Below are 18,460 nucleotides of genomic sequence, written 5' to 3' on the forward strand. Positions count from 1 at the left end.
ACCGTTTCTTCTATCTTTTCTAAAATTTGAAAAGACCTAATTACCCTGATCTATTTACTAAATTTTGAAAAGACCAAAATGCCCTCATCTTCCCCAAATCATCATCTTCTTTTACATACCCACCACCCCCCCCCCCCCCCCAAAAGCCAATGACGGTGGTGGTGGTGGTGTAAAAGAAGATAGATGAATTTTGCTATTTCGCATGTAAATCCTTGACAGGCAGCATAGACAGATGTGTGATGAAAGATCAAAAAATAATGCAAGAGATTAAATTATTAAAGCACAGAACCAAGTAATTGTAAAGCAAGAACATTTGGAGGAGAAACAAAATGAAGACCAAGAAACAGGATCGGGGAAGAAACATCACCTTAGCAACATGTTCAAGGGTAATGGCCTCCGGCACAATTGCAGTCCTCAGCCTGATCTCAACCCACCCACTGCTTCCAGATAGAGGAAAACACTGCCCTGGCTCTCCAAAATTTGGCTGCAACATCTTCTGCGCATCACTATGAACCCCAATTGGGCCGGTTGTTGCAGAAAACCAACTTCGGGCCTTACCAGGGAAGTAGGGCTCTGAATGTCTAACCACCATGCCTCCACCAGAGGCCAAAGCATAGTCTACCCGTCCAAGCCCATCCGCCGCATGCTTTTCAATCTCCTTTGTCACAATCTCTCTAGCTAAGGCCCTAAAGTCATCCAAAGCCCAACCTTTACCACTCTCTTCAGGGCTTCTACTCTTCTTCACCTCATCCAGAAACCGCTCAAAATCTTCTTTAGGAATGATTCCAGCAGCCATCAACTCACCCAAAGACCTGTCCATGCCTTCAGTCCTATCCACCAATTTCTTCATTTCGTTCTCAAGTAAGGCTCCTTTCTCTTCCACTTTCGTCAATTTTCTATCTACAACCTCAACCTGAATCTGCATCATTTTTGTCGTTGTCTTCACAAACTTCTCGACGTCCGCAATCCTTCCTTCGAAATCCGAAATACCCAATCGACCAATAGCACTATCCTCAGACTTGTAGGCTTTCCACATCAGTTGGGCAAGAACTAACACAATAAGAAGAGACAACAGATTTCAAACTACTTAACCTTCTCTGCCACCAATGTTTCTCCGGTTTCAAAACCACCTTCCTGGAACGCCTAGGTGAAATAGTGGAATTAATTAAATTCTTCTTCGCCTGCAACAAATCTTTGGGTCTCTCAAGAACCGTCTCACCCCTAATCGAATGGCTGAGATCCTTCCCACCAGAAAACTTCTCATCCCCGCCGCCGGCTTCCGATACTCCATCTTCACCGACCATTTCGATATTCGATTTCTTCTCCGCAACAACGATAGTCCTTTTCTTCGCATTTGTCTTAGAACCCAAAGCCAATGGTGGGTGGTGGCGGTGGCGGTGGCGGTGGCGGCAGTGGCAGTGGCAGTGGTGGTGGTGGTGGGTATGTAAAAGAAGATGATGATTTGGGAAAGATGAGGGCATTTTGGTCTAAGTTAGGGCAATTAGGTCTTTTCAAATTTTAAAAAAGACAGAAGAAATGGTAGTTTGATCATTTTATAGCATTTAATACCTGATGTGGACTTAAATGACATTTGGGGGATAAAACAGGGGTGGTACGTGGAATATTGAAAGGTGGTATGTGGACATATCAGAAACTTAGAAGTACGAAGAATATTGGATGCATTACAAAAAGGTTGGCATACTTATCCCGAAAACAAACTATACCAAAGAGAAAACAAAAATAACATTCACATGTCTCTAGAAACTGAGCAACTCGGAGATACGAGTTTACAAAATGGTAAATTTAGTCATTCAACAAAATCTTGGAACCCAAATAAAGAGACTGAGAGACTAAATCTTGGGCTTGACAAAGGTGTTGCGTGGTGTATAGATCACAGCTCTGACTAAAATGGATTGAACTCTTGTCAAAATTAATTTGTTGTCGTGACACATCCTCAAACAAGTGAAGATGGATTTAAGTGCAAGAGCATCCTTCTCAAAAGCTCCACAAATTTTTTTTTTTATAAAAAAGACTACTTTGTTTCTCTTGCTAGCAGAACCATATTTGTCAAGTCGATTTTAAATTTTATTCCTACTTATCAAATGTTGCTTTCAGGTTGCCTAAGTCGTTACGTTGTAAAACGAAAATACAAGGGACAAAATTGATTTACAGCCTAGTGTAAGTGTGACATCTTACATAGTTATCTATTAACTGATGTAGGGATTCAGGGAGACTATCTGTACAAAGAGAACTTTACTGTACAGAGCTACTCCCGCCCAAAAAATTGCACAAAAACTACATTCTCGAACTTCAAGTTCAAAGGAAATATCTGAGAATTGCAATGACAGCTCTTCTGTCTCATTGAAGTAGATCTATCTGAACTCAAAATAACTTGCTCCATTATTCGATGAGTCTAGGGGCTGTTTCAAGTTAAATTTTGGTCTGAAACAGGGCTGGTCAACAGTTATGCATCTTTTGCCTTCTGTTTGTCTGGAATAAAATATAAGTTGCACCCTCTCTGATTCATCTTATCAAAACTTTCAGTCATTCCAAAGGAGGTTCTGCGTTGGAGACTCCTCTAGTAACCATAGAAATAGTCATGGCGGACGTATTCTCCAACTCAACAATTTACCAGAAGAAACAGTCAAAGAGACCAAAAACTATAGAAACATAAGAATTCAACAAACCAACCTACCTGCCCAGGGTTTCAGCTATGCTCTGATCTATCCGTTGCAATGTACTCTTACGTACCAGTTCCTATATTTTTCCGATAAAAAATCAAAACAAAAATAACAGGTCTAGTGGCAGATCAATCAACCGGTCACCATTAGTATGTTGGAAAAAATTGTTGAGAATGACACAATTCTGAAGTCGCAGATCGTTGGAACCTTAAGGCACATTACATCCTTGCTTTTTTTAAGATGTAATTCGTCCTCACAAACTGTGTGCAAATAAACACGTTTTAAAGAAATCGCCTTCTAGGATACAATGATGTCCAACTTTTGTTGATTCTTTTTGGGAAAATGATCTCTGTCCGGGAGTGTGGCCTACGCTAGCACTCCCATGAGTCTATCTCTTTCCTTCTCAAGTGAAAAGACACCTCTATCCCCCTGTTTTAATGAGGAGAGAGATAGACACATGGGAGGGCTGGCGTAGGCAACACTCCTGGACAGAAAACTACTTCCCCAAGCCAAGAATAGCAGAACACCTTTCTTAATTATGTCTTGCGCCAACGGAATCAAAAACAGCAGAACACCTTTTGAGAATTATAGGGTTGCCACAAAACAGAAAAATCTATTTCTTGCATTGAAATATAAATTCTGTACAATGTCATACTATCATATCATACTATATTATAAATATAGAAACTCAAAAGTCATGGTAAATATTTTCATACAAAAAATACCCTTCAACAATATCAATAAGCCTAAAAAAATACTTTTTTATTAATTATTAATTATTAATTGTTATAATTTTCAGTTAAATTAAATTCTTCCTCCAGTAATAAACCCCATCCCCTCAATGTTATATTAATTATTCTTTTATAAAAATTAATAGACCAATCGTTTTCCCACTCAGTTTTTTCACATTTTTTCAAATGAATTCAATAAGAGATAATTATTATTAATTATTAATTATAAATTAAAAATTATAAAGAGAGAGTAAAATAATCCCATTTTTCATTGAACAATATATAAAACCCCACTTTCCAATGTATAAAATAATCCCATCTTATTTTACTAAAAAAAAAAAAATTACAATATTATCCATTATTCCTTGAACAATCAATAAACCCCCCTCAATTAATTGTTACAATTTTGAAAATACCCTTCATTAATTATTAATTATTATAATTTTTAGCTAAATTAAATTCTTCCTCCATTAATAAACCCCCCTCAATGTTACATTAATTATTCTTTAATAAAAATTAAAGGACCAATCATTTCCCTACTTAGTTTTCTCACATTTTTTCAGATAAATTCAATAAGAGATAATTATTATTAATTAAAAATTAGAAAGAGAGAGTAAAATAATCCCATTTTTCGTTGAACAATCTATAAAACCCCACTTTCCAATGTATAAAATAATCCCATCTTATCTTACCAAAAAAAATTACAATATTATCCATTTTTCCTTGAACAATCAATAAACCCTCCCTCAATTAATTGTTATAAATTTCAACTAAATTCAATTATTCCTCCATTAATAACATCTTATCTTACAAAAAAGAAAAAAATATTACAATATTATCCATGATAACCCCCCTCAATGTTGCATTAATTATTCTTTTATAAAAATTAAAGTACCATTCGTTTCACTACTTAGTTTTGTCACGATTTTAATGCTAAATTCAACTGTTCCACCATTAATAACATCTTATCTTAAATATATATATATTACAATATAAAAGAAAAAATGGATTACTGTAATGTTTGTTTATATAAATAATTTTATTATTTAAGTAAGACATCTAAAATATTGGGTGTTCATTTCGGTGATTCATACATGAAAAAAAACAAACATATGCATTTGCAGTGCAACTTTACTAGGTCAAAAGATAAAAAAGAGAGAGATTTATCTCTTTAAGGATAAAGATCCTCTCTAATTCTTTAATCTGGCAATTCCCGGCAATACCATGTTCCTTGTGCGACATATGGCACAAACTAATCGTGTGGTTGAAATTGCTTTGAACCATTTGATGAAGCCAAACCCATTTTAACAACCGGATCCCTCAACCCGGTTAGAATGTAAACCCTAAAACACAGAAATTAGAAAAAAAAAAAAAAAAAACGCAGCGAGAAGAGGGAAGGAAACCCTTTCTCATCGCATCTCTCGGTTCATCTTCTTCCCACCATTGGAGCTGCAGAGGTTACACCAGACCAACTTTCTGTGTGCAAGGATTTTACATTTGAATACATCATAGAAAAAAACGCAGAAAGAAGGAGAGGTTTTCAAATCGGCAGATTTCCGTCTCTCCGTCCATCTTATTCGGAGCACTTCTTCTTCTGGCGGAAGCCTTTTGCTTGGCTTTGTCGTCATATAAATCTATTTTCAACACTACTTTCTGTAAAAAAAAATAGCAGCAGAAATGATAAGAAGATCTAATTATCCGATAAAATTTTGAAATCTTCAAAAGTAAAACAGGAAAAGAAGAAAAGAAGAAAAAAGGTAATTGAAAAGCACATCAAAGAAGGAAGCATTTTTACTGAATTTGCGCCCAAAAAAATGATAATCTGACCTTGAATTTTCTCTGAGTTTCAAATATCTGACCGGGAAGACAAGCAAGAAACAATCACAAATCTCGAAAGCGGAACACAGAGACGATTAAACACCAAAAGAAATTAGGAGACAAAAAGAGAGACCAAGATTAGTGAGAGTTGTGTACCACTGCAGCTCCAATGGTGGGAAGAAGGGAAGAAGATGAACGAAAGAGGAAATCTGCGATTTGAAAGGGTTTCCTGTGTTTTGGGGTTTACATTCTAACCGGGTTGAGAGGATCCGGTTGCTAAAACGGGTTGGACACTTGGACTTCATTAAATGGTACAAACAATCTCCATCACACAATCAGTTTGTGCCACGTGTCGCACAGAGAAGATGGTATTGCCGAAATTGCCAGATTAAAGAATTGAAGAGGATCTTTATCCCTTTACAAAACCAAATCAAACGTAGCTTATATGGCATAAATACTACAATAGAATCAAACAGTCCGAATCAATCCATCTGGACCGCTCCTTCAAGATACCAATTGATGAAGCCAATGGCCTGGCTCGTCAACTTCTGGACGTACACCACGCGATCATATACATCCGATTTCACAGACCCAAACTCATCCACACACGTTCGCTGACTGTTAACTGCGGCGCCCAACCAGGTCGTCACGTTGAATAACCGGTGACTCATCGACTCATCGTTGATGAAGTTCTCGTGGTTCATTGCCCTGGTCGAGCGTTGCATCTGATAAATGGCGTCACCGAAGCTGCTCACGCAGACCTTTAGAACCTTATCGGGATTGGGTTTGCGTGAGAGGTTCGAAATATAAGCCATAGTCTTACGAGCACTAGAGAAGCTGACCCTGACGGCAACGACAGTTAGCTTGGCTGGGTCTCCTTGAACCTCATTGGCGTGGGCAATGAGGCTGTCGTAGCATAAGCCAGGTTCATACTTAGAGGCGCATTCGGTACGGATGTAATCGCTGTTTGTGTTGTTAGGGTTTGGGTTTGAACGGGTGGCGGAGATCGCCGGTAGAAGAAGAAAAAGGAGTATGGCGGTGGAGATTGTCATTGATGGAGCGGCCATTTTTTAGGACTCTTGAGGTTTGGGGAGCTTTGGAGATTAAAGGAAGGTCCTAAGCTCCCTGAACCTGAATCTGATGAGATGGGTTTGGACTTAAGAGAGAGGGATTTATATAGACTCATCTCTTAGTTTGCCTTTCTGGTAGGAATGGAAGGAATGAACGATATCAGATAGACTAAAATGAAAGGTCTTTTGGTTTTTTTTTTTTTTCTTTCTTTTGGCATGTAAAGAGACTTGATTAGAACCATGAGTTGGGGTGTAGAATTCGGTTTGCGACTTTAGTTCTGTGCGCGCGTGAAGTGGAACTGAATCATTAATTGTTACCCTTTTCTTTTGGGGTAAGAATTGGGGAGAAAAATCCTTTACAATACCGGCAGGGCAGTGCACATCTGATGGTACAACAAAGGTCATGTGTACCATGTATACCATGTGTGTCACGTGAGTTCAACTGCCGCCCCGCCGATAATAATATTATAGAGGATCCTGGTCCAATAATTGGATGGTAGCAAAACGCACGAACCGCCAACGTAATCTCACTTATCTTTAATTGTAGCTGTAGATTTAGTAAAAGATTAATTTATACCATTATTTGAATTTTCATAGCCACTGGTTCCAGTTTTTACTATAAAACATTTTAAAGGGATCTAACTGCAAAAACAGAGTGTGGTTACCTGATCAGAGGAAGAAGGCGGCGACGAGCCATCGACGACTCTTCCCCAGTATAGAGAAGGTTTAATGAAATGTGAAACTGGATCGATTGATTTCCAATAAATTACGTGCAAAAACAAGAAGTGGCGATTGAGACTCTGAAGACATGAGATTGTTGAAAACAACATTAAAGAAGGGGGGATTATATCAGTCCGTTGAAAGAAAATTAACTGCCTAAAATTGAAGAGGATGGAGAGAATTGGAAGAGGCGGAGAGCTGAAATTAGAAATCAAGCTCCAGGACCATTTCTGTAACGATAGAGCTTGACAAAGACGTGGACAGCGGTGACGAAGCCGATGAAGCAGAGGCTCATGACGAGGACGATGATGGGAGTGATCTTCAAGCTCGGGGCGTCGTTCGTGTAAAACCTCAACATGTTGCTTCCACTTTCGCCAACGCCAAACCCATCGGATCTGCCTTCTCCATCACCCCCACCCTTTGCCGGATGGAGTTGCCGCCACAGAACTGTGCGGGGCCTTAATACCAGACCGGGACCCTGGAGAAGAGTTGGGGGTGGGGAGGAGAGGGAAGGGGGATATGGAGAGGCGGGAGGGGGGAGAGAGATGGCGGGGAAGGGAACTGAAATGGTATAGGGTGAGGGAAGGAGATGGGGTTAGCACTAGCGGAGTTGCAGAGGGGAGAGAGCAGGGTAGAGAGAGAGAGTACGGTCCCAGCCGATCGATCTTAGGTAAGTAGTTCAATGGCTGAGATTGGATCGATTTAAATCAACGATAATGAATTGAGGAACGGATTATGTAGCTATTTTTACGCACGTACTGCTACATTTTAACCCTTTTTAAAATGGTCACAACTTTTCATATTCAAATCTGGCTCATTGACCGTTTGGCAAGATGATCTTACAGTCCAGATTAAATTACAGTTATCAACTGCCACTTAACTTATTTTTGTTACTATTGATAACAGTTACGTTGCAGATTAATCAAGACCATCTGATGGTTTAAATTCCATACTTGATCACCATTGACCAAAATCAATGATCTTGATCTGATCTTGCTTGAAGCAATGCAAGTGTGCAAAGTGCATGTACCATTAACGCTTCTATGGCCCACAGCCACGAGCACGCGATTAGACAGTAACACTATCCTCACATGTGTACCATCGTAAGTCTCATTTGATTTAACTGATATAGCATTAAATGCAACAACTTGTATTATCATTTTTCTCTTTCTTTCCTTGTTAGTAGAGACCCATTAGTATGATCCACACTTCTAAATTGGTTATACTCTATACTCGCTTCCCTTATCAAGGATTACATTGTGTTAGTTAAACTAACACTTATACGAGAAATAGTTTTTGGTGTTTTATTGTTTCGAGAAACGAAAAATATTCAAAAACCGTTTAATAACGAAGTGTTTTTTGTGAGTATTTTTGGAACATAATTCAAAATTTATGTTCCCTGAAAGACTTTTGACAGAACATGTTGGACATTCTGTCGTTTTGTGCTGAAAGTTAAAAGTTGGGCCCGATAAGCTACTCACGCCTCTAACCTCTCTCTCACCTCTCAACGTCTCTAACCTCTCTCCCACCTCTCACGCCTCTAGCCATTGAAACCTTGTACAACCTGCAACTCATCTTGGAGGTAAGATCGACCTCGTACCCTATCCCTTTTTTTTTCTCTCACTCTATCTCTTCCTTTCTCTCTCTTTCTGTCACTCACTCTCTGTGCGTGATTTGGTTCACAGAGACCCTAAGAACCACGGTTTCTGTGTTCATCCATTGGAGTGAACTAAAACCTGTGGTTATTAGGGTTTCCCCCAAAAGGGATGAGAGAAAAAGAAAAGAACAGAAGAGACGCACTTTCACGTTGTCCCTTAAGATGGGGTAGGGAGGTTCCAAGACGCAATAATACGACGAGTGACTGATCTTGGAAGAAACTTCAAAAGAGATGGTTTTCTACATATGAGCATTAAGTCCTAGATTTATAGGTCAATCTCTTACAGTTGCGTTCTCTTAAGCAAAAGGCTTCTTTTGCTTTGCTTTTCGTTTTGTCTCTTTCTGGTGCAGATCTCAAGTCTCAAGTATGGATTTAGGAACTGATATCGGATTAAGCCAATATAGATATCTAGCTGATATTGTATCGATGGTAAAAAAAAAATTGGAAGCAAAGTAGTTAAAAAAAAAAAAAAGGTTTTAAAATCTTGGGGGCAAAATCTTTTGATACAAGCCGATACGATCAATATATATCGGTATCAATAACAGTTTTGCTAGTAACCAATGCCAATACCGTTATCATGAACTTAGTACCCATTTGATAATCTTACAGTTGTTTCTGTTCTGGTTATGTGCTAAGAAACAACAGAATAGTTTTTTTCTTTTTTGTGCTAAGAAATCGTTTTTGACCCGCTTGGTAAACCTGTTCTGGAAAACATTTTTCTTTCTTCACTTTTTCCTCTTCTTCTGCTTCTCTTGATTATGGGTCTTGTCTGCAATTGCAACTTGCTTTTAAATCTTTTATCAATGGATCGTACCTTCTGTGTGTGTTTGCTTGGCGAGTCGCTGACTTGGCCGACTTGTATTTCTTCCCTTCTCCTCTTGGTACGATTCCCTTCCTCCTTTCAATTTCTTCCCTTTTTTATTTTTTCCTTACCCATGCATCCTTGTTTTGTTCTGTTCAGTCCCAGCTTGATATGATTCCACAAGAGAGACACAAATCCTTCTCAATTATTCATCTTTCCATCCCAAACTCTAGGGTTTGAATCGATTCTCTTGTATGACCCTAGCCCTTGTTTCTTACATCCTAAATCCAACCCTGCTGTCATATATCAAACTGAAATCAAATCTAATCTCTGTTCTACCGCCAGGTATGATTTTAGTGGCTTGGCTTTATTTCTGGCTTGATCTTTTGGTTGAATAAGTACTCTGTACTTAAGAGGGTAGTCCATTCGGATACCTACCCTGAAATTTTCCTTCGATTGGGCTTTTAGTGAGGGAGGTCTTCTCGTTTCTAATAATGGCGAAAACATATCGAACCGGTGATTTTGTTGAAGTTTGTAGCACCGATGAAGATTTCTTGGGTTCCTACTTTGCCGCGAAAGTTCCCAAGTTCTATTGTATTTGTGGGTTTTTTTTACCAAAAAAGAAAAAAAAATATTCGTGGGCTTTATTAATTGAAGGGTGAGTCTGTTTGTAATCAAGAAGGTTACAAACAGAATTAGTAACCGGACTTATATTACCCCCAAGCAATATGATTTTCACTTGGATTTGAGGGCACACAATGTAATTTTACACTTAAATGTTTTTTCCCTTCTTTAGTCTCCCTGATTCCATCGCTCCTTTTGCTCACCGTTGTCGCTGCCATTGCCTGCCGCTGCTATTGCTCAGCGTTGTTGCTGCCATTGCGTGGCACTGATGTTGCTCACCGTTGTTCATTTTAGGGCTCTCTCTAGGTGTCACAAATTTTTTATTACAAAATTGAAAAAGATTACAGATGCCTAACAAGAGATTAAAGATCAACATTGGTTTGATTAGTGGCTTTATGATTCTCACATGTGCCAAATTCTCCATCAAAGACCTGAGAACTCAACGTGCTTAAAGTTATTTTTTCAAAAATATCCATCTTTTGCATCAAATTTTCATTCCAAATCAAAGGGATTTTACACCAAAGAGCCCTAGCCTAAGTGTTGATGAAGAAATTTTGTGGACAATGAAAACGATTTTGAAATCGGATAACCTTTATCTTCCATTCCTTCGGAGAACGCCTTGGTGAACCAAACCCACAATTTTATTTGGAGACCCAAAACGATAAGGGAACTGAAATTTGATGAGTCCAGCTACCTCGCTTGCCCTAGATTGCCACTGCAATTGTGTAACAGGCAAAGAAAAGCTGTGAGTGAGAAAGAGAGAGAGAGAGAGAGTTATGGTGAAGGGACGGGAGAATGGTTCTCTGTGGAGAGGAGCTGTACATTGCGTGGGTGAGCTATGGTTCTCTGTGGAGAGGAGCTGCTGATGGGGGAATCTTGTGGCTGACGTAGAAGGAGGGGTTTGGGAGGAGGAGAGAGCAGGCGACGGAGAAGTGGAGAAGGACAGATGGAGAGGGAGAAGGGAAAATTACAGAAAAACACCCTATCTAAAATGTTGATAAGTGGTGTGGGATGGACAGAAAAGTCCGGTTGCAAAGATGCATCGTAACCGAACCGGTTACAAACAGCTTTACCCAAGAATTTTTTCCTTTTTTTTTTATTTTTAAAAGGTAAGAAGAATTTTTACTTGTTTAAGATTAGCTAAATGGGCTGTGAGCCTGTGAGATTGTAGTCTGGATCAAGTCCTTGTATCGAGGATGTTCACAAGAATAATTATCACCTCCACTTGTACATTGGTTGGATGCGTGTATCTTCGGCACTTGCTTACAGTCAAGATTACATTACAGTTATCAACTGCCACTTAACTTATTTTAGTTACTATTGATAATAGTTACGTTCCAGATTTAATCTAGACCATCTCATGATTTAAATTCCATACTTGATCACCATGACCAAAATCAATGACCTTGATCTGATCTTGCTTGAAACAATGTAAGTGTACAAATTGTCAAGTGCGTGTACCACTAACGCTTCTATAACCCACAACCACGAGCATGCGATTAGACAATAATACCATCCTCACATGTGCACCATAGTAAGTCTCATATGATTTAACTGATGTAGCATTTAATGCAACAACTTGAATTATCATTTTTCTCTTTCTTTCCTTGTTAGTAGAAACCCATTATATTAAAAGGGAAAATATTCTTTGTGGGAGTAGGTAGTAACACTGTCTTTTTTTTTTTGTCGTTCCCATTTTTGCTTACTATGATCCATACTTCTAAATTGGTTATACTTCATACTCGCTTCCCTTATCAAGGATTGCATTGTGTTAGTTAAACTAACACTCATACGAGAAATAGTTTTTTGCGAGTGTTTTTGGAACATAAATCAAAATTTATGCTCCCTGGAAGACTTTTGACAGAACATGTTGGAGATGTTCTGTTGTTTTGTGCTGAAAATTAAAAGTTTTGCCCGATAAACTGCTCACGCCTCTAATCTCTCTCTCACCTCTCAATGTATCTAATCTTTCTCCCACCTCTCACGCCTCTAGCCATTGAAACCTTGTACAACTTGCAACTCATCTTGGAGGTAAGATCGACCTCGTACTCTATCCCTTTCTTTCTCTCACTCTATCTCTTCCTCTTTCTCTCTCTTTCTGTCGTTCACTATGTGCGTGATTTGGTTCACAGAAACCCTAAGAACCACAGTTTCAGTGTTCATCCATTGGAGTGAATTGAAAGTTGTGGTTATTAGGGTTTCCCACTTGGGAACCTTCGCGGTGAAGTAGGAACCCAAGAAACCTTCATCGTTGCTACAAACTTCAACAAAATCACCAGTTCGATATGCTTTTGCCATTACTAGAAACAAGAAGACCTCCCTCACTAAAAGCCGCCAATCGAAGGAAAATTTCAGGATAGGTATCCGAATGGACCACCCTCTTAAGTACAGAGTACTTATTCACCCAAAAGATCAAGCTAGAAATAAAGCCAAGCCACTGAAATCACACCTGGTGGTAGAACAGATATCAGATTTGATTTCAGTTTGATATATTACAGCAGGGTTGGATTTAGGATGTAAGAAACAAGGGATAGGGTCACACAAGAGAATCAATTCAGACTCTAGAGTTTGGGATGGAAAGATGAATAATTGAGAAGGATTTGTGTCTCTCTTGTGGAACCAGATCAAGCTGTGACTGAACAGAACAAAACAAGGATGCATGGGTAAGGAAAAAATAAAAAATGAAAGAAATTGAAAGAAGGAAGGGAATCGTACGTTGGCCAAGTCAGTGACTAGCCAAGCAAACACACACAGAAGGTACGATCAATTGATAAAAGATTTAAAAACAGGTTGCAATTGCAAACAAGACCCATAACCAAGAGAAGAAGAGGAAAAAATGAAGAAAGAAAAATATTTTTTAGAACAGGTTTACCAAGCGGGTCAAAAATGGTTTCTCAGAACAGAAAAGAAAAACACTATTCTGCTGCTTCTCAACACATAACCAGAACAGAAACAACAATAAAGTTATCAAAGGGGTATTAAGTTCATGATATCGGTATTGGCATTGGTTACTAGCGAAACTGTTATTGATACCGATATATATCGACCGTATCGGCTTGTATCAAATGATTTGCCCCCAAGATTTACAAACTTTTTATTTTTTAAACTACTTTGCTTCCAATTTTTTTTTTTTACCACCGATACAATATTAGCTAGATATCTATATTGGCTTAATCCGATATCAATTCCTAAATCCATACTTGAGACTTGAGGTCTGTACCTGGAAAGAGACAAAACGAAAAGCAAAGTTTAGAGGAAAAGAAGCCTTCTGCTTAAGAGAACGCAATTTTAAGAGATTGACCTCTAAATCTAAAACTTATTGCTCATATTTGGAAAACCATCTCGTTTGAAGTTTGTTCCAAGATCAGTCACTCCTTCAACCCTTGGTGGATTCCCTAAGAAATCGCCATATTACTGCGTCTTGGAGCCTCCCTACCCCTTCTTAACGGACAATGTGAAAATGCGTTTCTTCTCTTTTCTTTTTCTCTCAGCCGTTTTGGGATTCTTTTGTATTCGTGGCTTTACTAAATATACATTTTATTCAAAAAAAAAAAAAAAAAAAAAAAAAACCGTTTTGCTTGTTAAATGACACAGTGTGGCATTCATAATAAAGCAACTCATGCATTAATTAGCCTAAAAAGCCAGAAGAACTAAATCTATATTTTTTTTAAATCCTTAAATTACCATTGACATCCAAACATAGATTTTGAAGGATAGTATTATAAATTTAATTCTAATGTTTTAGTATAAGGGTAAAATAGTCTTTTCACACCAATAACTAACAGCAGATTAACACCGTTGCCGTAGAGGGAGACGGATGAATATTTTCAAAAACTAGGACATGATTTGAGTTTCGTTTAAAAATCAGAAGGTGACATGTAATTTACATTTTTTTTTTCCCCGGTAAAAAGTAGTTCTATATATGACCACTGGTATTGTCTGTCTGTTTAATGGTATCGTCTTTCATCCTCTGGTTTGTCTCTTATTAATTCTCTCCTTCGTTCTCTACTACTCTTTAGACCATTCCTTTTTGTTGGTGGTCATATCTCTGTCAAACAGTCGGATTTCCAATCATATTATCATGTGACTTCATTAACCACCACATATCGATCTCCATCACTTCTTCTTCTTCTTCGATCTTGGGGATCCATATACCTTTTATCTCCTATCCCTTCTTTCCATTTCTTGAGATCCATAATAATCCTCTTCTGAAAACAACCTCACACCAACACCAACATGCAGACATACTAAAAGTTCCCATCATTTTCGTTTCTTTGGTTATTTTCCACTTTTTTTCCACAAGCTTTTGGCCATGTTTGCATTGTCAATGTAACGAGGACACGTGTTACTTGTCCTTAGAAAACTCTTATATTAAACTATTGATAAAAAAAGGAAAAGGTAAAAGGTTTCATGCACGGCTGTGTATGGTGCGTGATCGTGCCCGCAACCATTGGATGAGGATGAGGATCCGTGTATTATACATGATCATGCCCATCCAACAATTGAAAGCACGACCGTACACATGAGCGTCCGTGTATGAAAACTCTCCCCAAAAGATAAATTACACCTAATGTAGCTTATGTTTAAGGTATGTTTTAAGATGCTTAAACATTTGAAAAAAAAAAAAAAATACTTTTAGAGTACCAAGCATAAACAGTGTTAGTATATATTAACACATGATAATGAAATGATTAAAATGCCTTAAATTTCTATATTTATCAAAAGGGATTTTCTTATTGACACTCCTCAAGGTGTTAAATAATTTGTAAGTTTACTCTCTTTTTCTTTTAGTAATAACACAAATTTTTCTAATGAAGGTCAATATTATCATTTCACATGTGTACACGAAATATGTGGATGACAATCAAACCTTTTGATAATGACATACGGAAATATCACTTTCAAATTATTTTTGAAAATCTTTTTATACCCATGACTTAAACTTTTGGAAATAAGACTAGGGATAATTAAAAGAAGGTGTCAAGTTCTAATAAGCCTATAGAAATGTCATTCAATACTCCGTTTATCAAAAATATTATAATTGAAAGGATATAGTTCAACATAATCTAATATTTTAACCTTTCTTTTGTGTGATAATTTTAATCTTTGATTTGGATCATATATATATGGTTGTTTATATAGTGATTTAAATTACTATAAAATTTTTTTTTTTTTTTTTTGGTAGAATTTTATATTGATGGTGTGATCTTAAGTCAGACTATTTCATGAATATAAAAAATTTTTTGGATATAAAAAGCTTTTCAAAATAATGACAAGCATCATGGAATAGTTGATTTAAGTTCACATCCCTTGTCTCTCTCTCTCTCTCTCTCATGCTCCGATTTCCTCTCCCCTTCGAATCTTCTGCCCACAAGTTTTTTTAATTGTTAGTGATCACACCACATGGCTATCACGCGTGGTTAGATATGCCATATATGACATAAGACAATTCGGAACCACCAAACACGTGGGCGAAGGAAGGGATGCACGAAGATAGGATCAAAACTAGGGCTGCAACAGGGTTGGGCTTTTAAAAACTCTAGCCCAACCTTGAGTCCCCTTAGCTGGGCCCAGGCCTGTTCTTACCATAACTCAGGGCCTAAAAATCCTGACCCTAAGGGGCCAAGTCCAGCCCAAGCCCGCCTTGATTGGCCCTGATTGGTTTGGGCTTGGCCTATTGATCCCGACCTTGACCCTGACCATGACCCTGTTGCAATAAACAAATTAAAATAATTGAATATTTATATAGCAACACAATAAAGGGACAGATTCACATTAATCTGGTTATTTTATTATGTTTCTTTTTCCTTGGTACAATGGTTAGCCCCATTTTAAATAATTATATTCCTTGAACATATGTATTTAAATAATTATATAACTTGATCACATGTATCATAATTTCTATTTTTTGATAAATAAACAATTTTCTTCACGATGTACAACCCTAAAATGATGTTTTAGTGAACCATAGAGCACATACTAGAATACTAATACAATAAACAAAATCAGGGCCAAAATCAGGGTCGGGTTGACCCTGAAGTCTCAACCGTGACTCGGCTCGACCTTGACTCAGGGCCAGGAATTTTTTACCCTAATCTGCCCTCAGGGCCAGAAATCTTTAGCCCATGCCCTGTTCAGGCTCAGGTAGAGCCATGGTGCGTTCGAATCGACAGGGCTAAACTTGCAGCCCTAATCAAAACTTGCTCTGATTTCAGATTATATTTCTATCTCAAAAGATTGCTCTACTAAGTGAAGGTACTATCAGGTATATAATCCGAGTGGGGAATGAGAATCCCAATTAAAGTCGATATAGAATTTAACATATATAAGAAGAAAGATCTTTTGGCTGCTATATTTATTATTTGTAGGTGCATTTGGGTTCACATAAATGCATTATTGTTTAAGAAAGAGAGTGAAGATGCGAATTGCATTTTTTTTTTGGTGACAGATGTGAATTGGGGTCGGGATCGTCTCCAGGGAGCAAGGAACACTTAGGGCGTTGCCAGCCGTTAGGCTGTGCCGCACACATCCCTAGCTGTGCGCTAAAATGTGTGCGGCATAGCTCAACCGTTGGATGCCCCTGGCAACACCTTGAGTGCACGCCTCCCTGGAATGAGCTAAATTTTTGTTATGATTAATATTTTTTTTCTAATAAATGAAATTCTTTTAGACAAATAATAATAGAAGGGTAAAGGAAAGAATTTAGCTCGTCTCCAGCGAGGTGTGCACCCAAGGTACTGTCAGAGGACTTCTAGTTGCTGAGTTGTACCGCACACATCTCGACGCTCGCCTAGAGATATGTGCAACACAACCCAACGGCTAGCAACACCCTAGGAGTTCCCTACTCCCTGGAGACGATCTGAACCGGAGAGAGGGGCATGTTAGGCATGGAGACTTGGCTAATAAATATTGTCTCTGGTCTTTCGTGGAATGTCAACGTACGGTGGCTGGTCAATTCACATTAATCTCCTAGAAAAATTTCTTTTTTATCTGGTAGAGTCCAAGAAAAGTTTCGAATAAAGCAAAATTATATTATTATTTAAGGAAGCAGTTTTCTGTCCGGGAGTGTGGCCTACGCCAGCACTCCCATGAGTCTATCTACTCCCTTGAAGCAAGGGAGTAGATAGACTCATGGGAGTGCTGGCGTAGGCCACACTCCCGGACAGAGATCTTTTTCTCTATTATTTATCTTTTTTTGGGTAAGAAAAAACATAATATTATGAGTTCAAGGAAAGTTATAAACAAGTATAGCCACGGTCACTCGTTACGTAGAAAGATTCTCTGTCACATTCTTGATGGGTCAGTGGACTAATTCAAGTCCACAATATTGGTCTAATTTAGGATCGAGTGATTAACTGTCCTACCCCCATCATGTTACCACTTTCTCCATTCCCTCTCCCCATCTCCCTCCTCGGATTCTCTGCCCGGTCCAATTCCCTAGTGAGAGGCGGTGGACCCCACCCGGGTGAAGTATTCGGGCAGGGGTGAAATGGTCATTGTGTGTCCCTTGTTAGGGACACTAGGGGAATTGGACCGGCTAGGGAAAATAACATTGCCCAGCAATGTCCTCTGCACCCTCTCACATGGGACAGTGAAATGTCCGTTGGCCCCTCTCCTTGGATGCTCATGTTTGCGATCCCATTGGTCCCCTCACTGGCGTAGGTGCATCCTGACAGCAAACCCCTTATTATTATTAAGTAAAAATTTATGATCGACGATGTAACAACAATGTAGTAATGGGACATCATGGTCTCGACTCATCCACGGTATAAGAGAAAGTTTAATACTCCCCCTATTGAATAAAGTCTCCAAAATATCCCTCTACTCTCATGCAAGAATATTAAGGCCAAAAAAAAAAAAAAAAAAAAAAAGGAAAAAGAAAAGTAAAAAAAGGGTAGCCTAGGGAGCGATCCCATATAAAAGACCAAAAGAGAGGAAAATTATCGTCTCCAATTATCTGCCCCTCCATTTCCTCCAATTCCTATAATAGATAACCAAATGATGCTATGCACATCAAAAGACAAGTTGAAAAAAACTAATCAAAGGTCGATATATACATCAAAACAACGGGTGGTGTTTTGGGGGGGGGGGGGGGAGGAGTAGGAGAAGAAACATTGAAAATAAAAACATCAAGAAGCTAGGGAAAGCCGGAAAGGGGAGAAAATAGTTGAAGATCCTAAATGTGCCTTTACTCTTAATTTGTTTTTGGAGAAGTTCTCTGTGAGGGAGTGTATTGCCCATGCACAAACATAGGAGGGAATGACCGCCCTGCATGCCCCCATGATGCCAACACGCGTGCTCTCATTAACCCCCGCATGTGTTCAGGGCCATGTTCCCCAGCACGTGAGCAGGGGAAA

The 18,460-nt window shown here is 38.5% G+C and overlaps 1 protein-coding gene and 1 pseudogene across 1 annotated transcript; both read right to left on the bottom strand.

The window, feature by feature from the left end:
• Nucleotides 1-247: 247 nt before the first annotated feature.
• LOC122650922 lies at nucleotides 248-1,376 on the bottom strand (annotated as a pseudogene).
• Nucleotides 1,377-5,712: 4,336 nt separating this feature from the next.
• LOC122650923 (pectinesterase inhibitor 10-like) lies at nucleotides 5,713-6,297 on the bottom strand. Its single transcript, XM_043844283.1, has one exon. The coding sequence runs from the start codon at nucleotides 6,295-6,297 to the stop codon at nucleotides 5,713-5,715; it is 585 nt and encodes a 194-aa protein (XP_043700218.1).
• Between the last annotated feature and the right edge of the window lie 12,163 nt (nucleotides 6,298-18,460).

The sequence above is a fragment of the Telopea speciosissima genome, chromosome 2, assembly GCF_018873765.1.
Source record: "Telopea speciosissima isolate NSW1024214 ecotype Mountain lineage chromosome 2, Tspe_v1, whole genome shotgun sequence".
NCBI lineage: Eukaryota > Viridiplantae > Streptophyta > Magnoliopsida > Proteales > Proteaceae > Telopea > Telopea speciosissima.

What these genes read in the sequence shown, in the direction of transcription:
- LOC122650923 (XM_043844283.1), bottom strand. Translation starts at nt 6,297, where the DNA reads ATGGCCGCTCCATCAATGACAATCTCCACCGCCATACTCCTTTTTCTT.